At 45.3% G+C, this 10,651-nt stretch overlaps 2 protein-coding genes across 2 annotated transcripts; both read right to left on the bottom strand.

The window, feature by feature from the left end:
- Positions 1-51: 51 nt before the first annotated feature.
- On the bottom strand, positions 52-3,092 carry nle1 (notchless homolog 1 (Drosophila)). Its single transcript, XM_068744608.1, has 12 exons — positions 2,958-3,092; positions 2,441-2,661; positions 2,216-2,295; positions 2,061-2,137; positions 1,879-1,976; positions 1,538-1,730; positions 1,324-1,459; positions 1,169-1,215; positions 895-1,097; positions 633-792; positions 481-551; positions 52-401 (listed from the first exon to the last, which is right to left on the bottom strand). Exons 1-12 carry the CDS (start codon positions 3,090-3,092, stop codon positions 389-391), a joined length of 1,434 nt encoding a protein of 477 aa, XP_068600709.1. The 3' UTR covers positions 52-388.
- A 1,795-nt stretch (positions 3,093-4,887) lies between these two features.
- On the bottom strand, positions 4,888-8,959 carry inpp5kb (inositol polyphosphate-5-phosphatase Kb). The gene is made up of 13 exons (XM_068744313.1): positions 8,745-8,959; positions 8,192-8,296; positions 7,960-8,068; positions 7,492-7,608; positions 6,917-7,092; positions 6,711-6,822; positions 6,523-6,632; positions 6,400-6,426; positions 5,724-5,937; positions 5,462-5,599; positions 5,299-5,382; positions 5,096-5,200; positions 4,888-4,956 (listed from the first exon to the last, which is right to left on the bottom strand). The coding sequence occupies exons 1-13, from the start codon at positions 8,957-8,959 to the stop codon at positions 4,888-4,890; spliced, it is 1,581 nt and encodes a 526-aa protein (XP_068600414.1).
- Between the last annotated feature and the right edge of the window lie 1,692 nt (positions 8,960-10,651).

The raw sequence follows: 10,651 nt of genomic DNA, 5'->3' as shown, positions 1-10,651 counted from the left end.
ATTCTTTAACATTGCGAGGTAGGGCACTTGGAGGCGAGGGTCTGCAATCTCTGATTGTTCAGCTTGTTATTTTAATAAGAGTTCCTGGAACATATTCACAAAGTAAGTTTAAGCATAGAGATATGCTTAAACTTTCTACATCCTCGCGGTCGTCTTTGTGTCGGGGCCCATGATGCGTCCGACAACGATAACCGCGTACATCTCATGCTTTACATTCCCACTCAGCTCAACCCCCTTACAGTTACATCCCTCGTAGGTTTCGAGCCTGGCCAGAGCGTTTGCATCAAGTGGAGGAGGTCCACTTCCAGCAGCCTGGCTCCTGCAGTCAGGCTTCTTGACAGCAGATGAGAAACCCCCCCCCCCCCCCCGCCAGCGAACAGAGGCGTGGCTATCGTCTCCATCTGGAAGGAGGAAACGAGGCCGAAGGATTAGCTGGGAACTAAAGCTAAAAGATAAATGGATGGCTGGCGTCTTACTCACATTCTGAGACATTTGTCTTTCCCGCCACTGACCACTCTTTGTCCATCGGGACTCCAGTCCACCGTATAAACCTTCAAAAAACAGAACTATTATTTGCCTTTCCAGCACGGACACACAACCGTCGGGGAGCAGCCCCTTTTCTTTCCCCGTACCTCATCAGCATGGCCAGGCAGGTCCATGTTGAGCTTCCCGCTCTTGACATCCCAAACCTTGAGGGTGCTGTCGCTGCTGCCGCTGACCAGCAGCCTGCTGTCTGCCGACCACGCCACTTGATACACGGATCCCACATGACCCCGCAGGGACATCAAGTACCTTTGAGAGGGGAAGAAACAGACAAACAATAGGCCTACAGCACCACCACCTGGACAACAGCAGTATTACGCCACATTTCTGTCAATGCACGGCCGTCTTTACTTTCCAGTGCGTCCGTCCCAGATTTTAATGGACTTGTCGAACGAGGCGGAGGCCAGGAGCCGGGTGTCGGGGGAGAACAGAACCTCATTGACCAGCGCGCTGTGGCCGGTCATCCTCGCCAGAGGCTTCTTGTCTTCCGCAGGGTTCCAAAGGAACAAGGTGAAATCATCCGAGCCCGACACCAGGCGTTCTGGAGCCGACCCCTGCAGCGCAAGAAGAGGGGTGAGGCTGCCGAACTCGTACGGCCTCAAACACACCGGCACAAGCCGCTCACCTTAACGTCATTGTATCTCTGCAAAGCTTTCTCCTTCAGCTCTTCGACTGGTGGAAAACAGAAATCTGGCTTGAGGGACTTGCGAGACGATGGCTTTCATCGCACCGATAAAAGCCATCGTTCCCTTTAAAACTGCACCCCCACGACAAACGTACGCGATCCCGTCAGGTCCTGGAGGTTGACCGTGGCGTTCGCAGGTTCAAAAGCGCCGGTGCGGAGGGCGTAGTCGGTGCTGAGAGCCAGAGTGTTCACCCAGTGGGCGTGACCGTGCAGAGTTCTGCACTGGACGCCCTAAACCCACACACACACACAGATCAACCCTTCATCTGTTGAGGTAAAAATGTTGGTAAATAAATACCACACACACACATCTTTGGCTCTCCAGACTTTGACCATTCGGTCCTGGGAGGACGTGTAGAGAAGTCCATCGCCTCCCCACTTCACACACGTGACTGACTGAGTGTGTCCAGTCAGGATCTTCTCACAGCGGCCCAACACGGTGTCCCAAATGCGCACCGAGCCGTCCTTCGAGCTGCTGGCTAAGTGACGACACTCGGGGTTACTGGCGGGGAGAGAGGGAGGGAAGGATCAGAGGGCAGAACGCTAAGAAAATGGTTTCAGAGTTCAACATCACACAAGTTCCTATGCTTAAGCAGCTGTCATTTTGATTGTATTGGAGCAGGCTGAAATGTGAAGAAATGAGCGCTCACAGGTGGAGCGGCTCCCAGCAAAGCCAAGTGATCCACTTGCTGTGTCCTGTCAAAGTCTTCCCGATCTGTGCTCCCGTCACTGGATCCCACAGGCAGATCTGCAGAACATTAACAGTGAAAAATAAATAGACCTGCACTGACTGCACTTTACATGTATCGATCCAATGAGACAGGAGCTTTACCTGACTGTTTTTGCACCCTGAGGCCAGCTTCTTGCCATCAGGCGACCAGGCGATACTCAGAACCCAATGCGTGTGTCCTGAAATAAACCGTTAGTCAACGACGTGCGGCGTGAGGCGGGGTAGATCCCACTGCCCTACAGGGGGCGATGTTATACCTCTGGCTGTGTGGTGGGGGGTCTCAGTCGTCAGGTCCCAAAAACGCACCGTGGTGTCACCCGACCCGCTGGCCAGATATCTAAAACACACGAGAGCGTCTGCTTTAGAGGACTTGCAGTTTCCGAGCCTCTAAACGTTTGTCCAATCATAAAGGATATAAATGCGAGAACAAGAACGCACAGCCACGATGAAAAGAAAAGGCCGTCAGCTGCTCAATCACTCACTTGCCAGTCGGGCTGAAGGCAGTCGAGATGACGGCCTCCGTGTGTCCCTGCAGCGTGCTGGTACAGCGGGCCACAGCCCGAACCCGGAACACCGCTTGAGGCTGGTACACCACCGGGAGAACTTGCTCCGTGTCCACGCCGAGGGCCTTCACACACGACCCCAGACTGGACACCACCTCGGCCTCTCCTCGCACGAAAAACGCCAGAGGCACCGGGTCGTCCTGGAGAAGACGGCAGATTTAAATAGTACGACTTCTCCGCCTAAGAAAGGTTCAAACGTGATGCATGTAGTGTCTCTAAAGATATGTCTTTGTAGAATATTTGTATTTAAAAAAAATTAAGGGAACTAAAATGTAGGACTTCCCATTCCACGCTCTAACGACTGATGCCGCCATTGTAGCCTACCTTTAAGTAACTGTTACAGATATGGAAAAGACTGATGACTGAACATTCAAAATGTAAATGTCTATAAGGGCAGACACAGCAGCAGCCCGAGCGCTCTGCTGCATTAGATTACCGTCTGCAGCAGCGCATTGCAGACGAGCTGCAGCTTGTCTGGGGTGATGTCCAGCTGCACGTCAAAAGGCGAACCCAGAAACTCCCCACTCTCATCCTGGAACTGGATCAGCAGCCGTTCCACGTCCTCGCTCATCGTGCTCCGATCGGCCAGTCCGCAAATGAGAAAAGCTCAAGATGACAGAAGAATCGGGAGGATGCATGATGTTATTCACCCTTTAGAACTTGTTGTATCAAAGGAAACGATGACAAATTAACTTTGGAAAAAGGTTCATGGAAATCCAGGAGAAATAAAATGTCTTTTTAATATTCATTCTTCTAGAAGATGATATCCAGATATCTGATTTTAAAATTATATAATTCGGGGTTGGCAATTTATAAAACAAAATCAAAAATAAACTGCTCAGATGTTTGTCTTTGCTTAGCGAGAATATGATACGATTTTAATCAAGTGGGTGCACAATAAAGAATATATATATATATATATATATATATATATATAAATAAAAGAACATAACGGATATTCAGAAGTGGAACATTATGGGGGCTGAGCTTTTTATGATGATTATTATTATTATTACCAATGTCCATGTTCACAACAACAGCTGATGCGAGGTATAGTTTATCAGAAAAGTGTTTCTGAACCACATTTCTATTGACACATTCCCACCTCCTACATCAGTGGAAGAAATTTAAAAAATCACATATTCATCTACAAAATAGTCTCAATCAACTCTAAAGTGTAAACGGATCAATCTCCTGGAGCCTAAACCATGACGTCATATTTTCATGAACATAGATTTACTAAAGACCATTAAGTGAGTACAAATGAGTGAGCAAAACGACACGCTAACGGCTAACTACGGCAAGCTAACTCCGTTAGCCTGCTCGGCTACTTGCTAGCATGTATGTAACCTACCGGTAATTCTTTTTAGCAAAGGTCTCTGGACAATAAACGAGTTCTAAAGCAGTGCCGATATTTATATAACTTTAGCTTAGCACACAAAAGACTAGAGCTAAGTCTTACCTTTAGCGAGGCAGCGATAAGTACCGACTCTCCACGTGTATTTCACCGGAGAGACTTTAATTTGAAGGCAGAGCAACAAGACGGAACTCTCCTACCAACGGACTCGCGCAATGCATTGTGGGAGTGAAAAGAGAAAGAACCGCGGTGATTGGTTGTCTTTATTTGTACTTTCGTGTTACCAGAGATGATTTAGAAAAGAGACAGCTCACTGCAGAGTATTTCCGTTTCGGTAAAAAAAAAAAAAAAAAAGATTCCTGATAAGAATTCTGGCACGTTCTGATTTTAGCGCCGATTTTGGCATTATTTCTAAAACTATACAGTAAATGAATTGAGAGTTTCCATGGTAGCTGTCAGACACACTTCAGCAAATCTGTTACAGCATTTGCATAATGATATCCCCTTAAATAAAGATGCGGATCCATTTAATTAGACCTCCTCACATATTTCAAGGGGCTGAAGACAATTTCATCGAGAGAAAAACAGAAATCCAGTTTGAATGTTTTAAATGAAATCACTGATGTCACAAATGAATTGGCAAACTCTCATATATACAATTTGACACTTGATATTAATCATCTTTTTTCCCCCCCATTGGTTTAACAAAGGCATCCTGCATTGTATCAGAACAGTTTAGACATTTAGAGCAAGGTAGACGATGAATTAATCAAACTCTTTGAACAAGCATAAACTGAAAATACAATCTTGTCATGATTCTGCTCATTGCCTCAGAGTCTGTTATGATAAACATTAGACTCATTACAAATACAGCACAAATACTCATTGCAAAGCTAAATAACACTTGATATCCAATCAGCTCATCCTGTTTCGACGATGAGATGTTTGTTCATGCTGCTTTCCAGGGGAGAGTAATAAGACGTGGCACTGCAGTGAATTCACAGCGCTCTTATTTGTTGAGCCCGTTGACATTCTCAGGAACCAGGCCCTCCACGACAGCTTGCTTTGACTCCAAGATCTGAAACGAAAAGGAGACTGTAAAATCTGTTGCAGATTTAAAAGAACAGCTCAGTTAAACTCTGTCTCTACAAAACATCAGAATGTTTGTTTCCGTTGTTGGAAATAAATACAAATTAATTCGATATATTATCACTCACGTGGAAGCTTGCGCTGAGACCAAGGATGCTTTGTATGTTTGTACTGTAGTAACCCAAAACATAGTGCCCACCAAGCAAAGGGATCCCATCCTTATCTACAGATATCTGCAAACACACACACACACGCACACATTTTTATTAACAAACCATGTGTGCACATAGTATTTACCCAACATGACAAAAATTAATTGCTTGCTTTTTACCTTTATGACTTCATTTATCTCCGGTAAATCGTCCTTTCTGACCCACACAAAGGTTTCGTAGTCAAACGCACTCCTGAATCCCACCTGCAGGAGAACAACAATGAGTGCAATTTGTCCTCCATTGTGTTGTTTGTCTGTTTACCATTTGTGTCTGCCCCTGCACCTTGTACAGACCAATCCAGTCCCACGTGGAGGACATGAAGTCCTCTTGGACGGTGTAAGTGAGAAGTGCATCATGATCCGCGCACCATACACCCAGAGGGGATATATGCACTAGTGGTGTGTCAAAGTGCTTCCTCAGCTGTGAGACAAACAGGAGGAACTTGTTTACAATGTCAAAAAACTCGTTGTATCAAAAGGAAAATAGACATGTACTGTTTTTATAAATGGAATTAAACTCAAAACAAGAGTCCTTGTGGTGTCACCTCTACAGTGAAGGTTGCAATGACAGGTTTGTGGTCGCTGACCCCGTAGCTCATATCGCTGGTGTATTCGTCCTGGCTTACACGGAGCGGATACTCATCAGGTCCATCTTCAGTAGAAATTGATGCTTTTTCATCGTCATTCTCTGATAGAGGTGTTTTGGGTTTGACACGCCAGAGGATCCGATCCGTCCAGGCCGGTTTCCTCTTCTTGCCACTGAGCAAACACAAGTGTGAAAACTGTAGTTTTCGACCTTTAACTTCAGATTTCCCTGATGCTTAACTAACAAGTTACATTTCCATTCATGTCTATGCACGTCAAACTTAATTGGCGATTGTTACTTTTATGCAAAAAATATTTGAAGCAATGCAGCAAAAGATCCCAGACCAGAGAAACACACACACATGCAATGCTGAGCCATGCTTACAGTGGAGAACGCTTTGCTGAAATGTATGTACACACCATAACTATATAGAAACAATGCATATACATCAGGGAAGGAGGCCTCCCCAGCAAAGTCAGGGTTTATTGCATGGTGCTTCTGTTAAATAAGTCTGCTTCAGTCTGACTAAAGGCAAAAGCTTCTACAAAAAAACACAGATGGTGTGGCAACTAAAAAACAGGTGAACGTGGGGCATGCAACACAAATGAAAAAAGAAACAAACAGACAGTTCTTACTTAAAACCCAACCATGTCTTCAAAGGGCTATTCAAAATGCAAACAGAAACAAGAGCACAGATGAAGTTTCAACAATACAAGTATTTTTGTGTACTCACAAGTATTTGCTTGTGCACACATTACCTGCTGTCATAGGTTTCAGAGTTACGATCAAACTTGTAGGTGGGTTTAAAATGTAACGGCCCTTCCTCAAATTCCTGCAGGAAGGGTTCATTTTTCTTCATCATCATGAGCTGATGGAACATGAAATAAATCAGTTAGCGTGCATGCGTGTGTTACTCTGGGTGCACATGCATGTATGAGCACATCACCTGATCTCTGCTCCAGAGCAAATGAAGGCGTCCGCTGTTGATGGAGGAGCGGATGAAGTGTAAACCGTGGTCTGCGATACGGAAGTTCAGGTCTCCGAGGCAGAACACAACCCTGCGTGAGAGGGACGAGCGTTTAATGCATGCATTTCAGAATCCGTGTGTGTGTGTGTGTGTGTGTGTGTGTGAGTCCATGCAGGCGCACTGACTTGTGGTCAAGAACATGTGGGGTGTCGCAGATGTCGAAGTCTTGTGCCTCCAGAATGTACTCAAATTCATCAACACGCTGCAGAGCGTAGTTCATGTGAGCTGCAAGGTGGCAGTTCAGGATGCAAACCATGTGCCCATAAAAGGAGAAACGCACAGACACGCCTCCTTTATTACCCTGAAAGAGACCAAATCCAGCATGTGAAGTGGAAGATAGAGTGGAAGCAATATTTTTAAAGTTATACTTGTACTTATATCAGGAATAATGAATCCATACCAATTGAAACTCAAGATCTGTTTCCCTGCAGCACATGCAAGGCAATAAAGCCCACAGTACTGCCCTTAAACTCCTTTGTAAAATACCTCAGAAGTGTTTGTCTCAATGTGTCGCAATAATCTTTGTGATTTTGTTCTCTCAAAGCTCTTACACATTCCACTGAACAAACACAATAGTCCTTTCATGGTGGTTTAAACTCCACAGCATCTGACGCCAGAGGGATTCCTCTACGCAAAGTATAATGGTGCTGCTGTCTTTGAGACTGAGCACTAACCAGCACACCTTTTTGTGATTTCTTACCCAGTAGCCAAAGATGCCTGTACGCGTATAGGTGGTCTGGAGCTTTCTGATGTACGGCAGATGAATTTGTTTGGCAAAAATCAGTAGCAGCAATCCCTGCATCCTTATCGATGAAACCTAAGACAGAGAGGAGTTTTTGTTATTTTCTCATTTAACATGTTGTTTTCATTTTGAATATTTTATCATCTTTTTCCACCACAGTTTAACTATTGTTTAAATGGTTGCAAAGCCCTGCTTCCAGAAAAGTGGAGTGTAGATAGAAGCTGAAAGTGATGACTTGCAAAACATTGAATGATGTTTAAACTTCCCTGGAAGCAGGTATGAACGGGAACATTTAAATACACAGTTTAAAGAAAAATGTACTGCATTTAGGTCCGTATATTAAAGTATCGCAGTTATCAGTATCCATTTGATTCCTGCCAGGCCTCATACTGCTATCGAACCTTCCCTCAGCCTGTCCTCTCTCACCTTGACGAAGCCTCTGGGTGCCAACGCGTCCATGAAGACGTGGCTCCAGGAGTCCTCTCCCAACAGGTCCGAGATGAACCTAACAGGGGCGGCGTTCACCTCCTGCAGCCTAAACACACACCAGAGATTTTCCTTCTTAAAGACACACTTCCTGAAAACCTAATTGGAGGCAAACGCTTTTAAATCAGCGCCCTGTGTTGTTGTTGTTGTTGTTGTTGTTGTTGTCTCTCACCCAAACACATAGAGGTCTGTAGGGGGCTGGACATCTAGGTGCAGCAAAGAGGCAACGTCTGCAGGGGGCTCAGCTGTGGCCACGTTCCAGGTCACCATGTGCAGCCTGTCAGGATGGCGCAACGAGCTCAAAGTGATAGAAACAAGGACACTGTTGACACACATCACATCGCACTGATGCGCTCTACTAATTCCTTTGTTGTAAACACAGTCATGTTATGTTGATTGTAAATTCTAATGTGCAAGAGACACTGGAAATAAATTGCAATTATTTGTAGTCAATTTGAAGGTTTACTTTATTACTCATTTAATTATTGCACAGGCCTTTATTTCTACTTTATTCCTAATTCCAACAATATATAATTTACACTACAGATTGTTTTACACGTTGTGCACGTTCTAGCTTTGATTCCTTTTCTGTGGTGGAGGAAGGAAAGCCACACAGGTTGAATTTACCAGGAAGCCATAGGACTTCCTGTTGAATCTGTGTGTGTGAGTGTGTGTGTGTGTCAGTGTGTGAGTGTGTGTGTGTGTGTGAATGAGCATGTGTCGACCTGAACGGGTCAGTGGGAATGAAGCGCCCGCAGAGCTGAAACGCTTCATCCAGGCTACGAGTTACTTCTTCGCTGGCTTCATCGTCAGAGCTCATGTCCTCCACGCGGGTCAGCAGCGGGGTCGACCGCTGACGGAGGAACACCTTGGAGCCCCGAGAGGCCGAGCTGCTTGTGCTGTCTGAACGCCCGTGCGGACTGTAGGTAAAGGGGTCCATTTTGAAAAAAGAGTCTTCACACAGTTCGATTTGTTTCATGTCTAAATACACAAATATGCTCTCCTGCGTGGGCTAACAAGCAGAATCCAGTGAAAGAAATACCTTTGGCTTGATTTCTTAGGCTTCTTTGGTTACAGCTATTTGATGTAAAAGGCCTCCACCTTGCTCAGGCTACTGGAAACAACACGAACCGTTTCCTGGTTAGTCAAATCTCTCCAGACGTCCTTCATGCAGCCTCTGATTTTGGTCCCAAAAGCTGACCAGCGCTGCTCCTGTCGTCTCTGGGGGCAGAGCTCTGTGTGATCACGCGGGATCAGAGCGACGACTGACAAAGCAGTGGGGTCCACTCAGGAATGTGGGCAAGAATGAGCATGATTTGGACTCTAATCGGAGGCCGGAGACGGACACGTGGACATGCGTGCGAGTTGCTGTCGTCACAAAAGAAATAAGAGGACGGGAGGCTGATTCTTCATCATCACGAGCAATGCTGCAAGACCTGAGTCACCTTTCAGATCACTAAGAGGTTTATTGTTAGTGTTCTGTCTATTGGCTGAGTGCATAGAACAATCACAGTCGTGCCTTAGGGAGGGGGCGAAGGGGCACAATAGCAATAGCTTCTTAGACCTCAATCCAGTCGCTACTCATATAGGTGAAAGGTTATCATTGTAAAACCCAGAGCGTGTGTGTGTGTGTGTGAGAATTAAGGTTTATAAGCTCTGTCAGGGTCTCTGCATTTTTTTCTCAGTAAGAACACAGGCTGAAATATACTGTATTTTGAAACACAGAATACAGGAAGCAATCAGGAGCGACAACACTATTTGCTTTTAGGTTTTAAAGATTTCATAACCATGTCTCGGACCTCAGAGGCCTGTGTGTAAGATCTAAGGCCAGAAAGCAGAGGACCTCCACCAAGCAGCTCGTTCCCCACCGAGTCGTATTCACACCGTCCACATGATGATCCGGACCTCCATCAAAAGGTTCTAACTTGTTCTCGGTATCTTTAAACACCAACCATTAAAAGTAAAATTGAATCAGAGTTGATAAAATGTAATACATTTTTCTTAAGTCATTCTGGATCCGATCTGGCTGACATTCGGTGGTGAGATAGAGAGATAGAGACCCCCACCCTACATGACTGTGCCAAATTCCATAAACTTTGGTCAATAATCAACCAAGATATTCAGTAACAAATTTAGAAACTCCATGTACCGGTACTGCAACATTCCGTTTATCGCCGTTCTCCTCTCTTTTCTCCTCCAACCGTTTTCCCTTTCAGCACCATTAATGCTCAACGAAGTAGAGGAAGAGCTCTAAATAGGACCATGCTCTTACCTGCATTTGTCTCTTCCAGAAAGTTGAAGTCTTCCAGCGCTCATGGTCTCCCCTGTGTCGGCAGAAATCAAAGGCATGTATGACTAAACAAAAAGGAAACCAAAATGCCTGCTTCTACTGTAGCAGAGTCTGCTAAAGGCAAGCGCCCAATGAAGCAGGCCTTGCAGGAATGCCTTAGAGTAATCTCTCAAATGGATTTCTAATCAGGTCATCCACGTTCGTGTGGCAGCGGCCTGAAGGTCACATCTAGAAAGAGCTATTTTGTAAATCCTCATCAGCTGTTGCATAAAAATTATTTGACCCGTATATATGCGCAGGGGAATTTTTGTCACCAGGATATTTTGGCTGTCACTTTATTTT

This window comes from Brachionichthys hirsutus, chromosome 10, assembly GCF_040956055.1.
Source record: "Brachionichthys hirsutus isolate HB-005 chromosome 10, CSIRO-AGI_Bhir_v1, whole genome shotgun sequence".
Taxonomy (NCBI): domain Eukaryota; kingdom Metazoa; phylum Chordata; class Actinopteri; order Lophiiformes; family Brachionichthyidae; genus Brachionichthys; species Brachionichthys hirsutus.
This window is presented reverse-complemented; position numbering and strand designations above follow the sequence as displayed.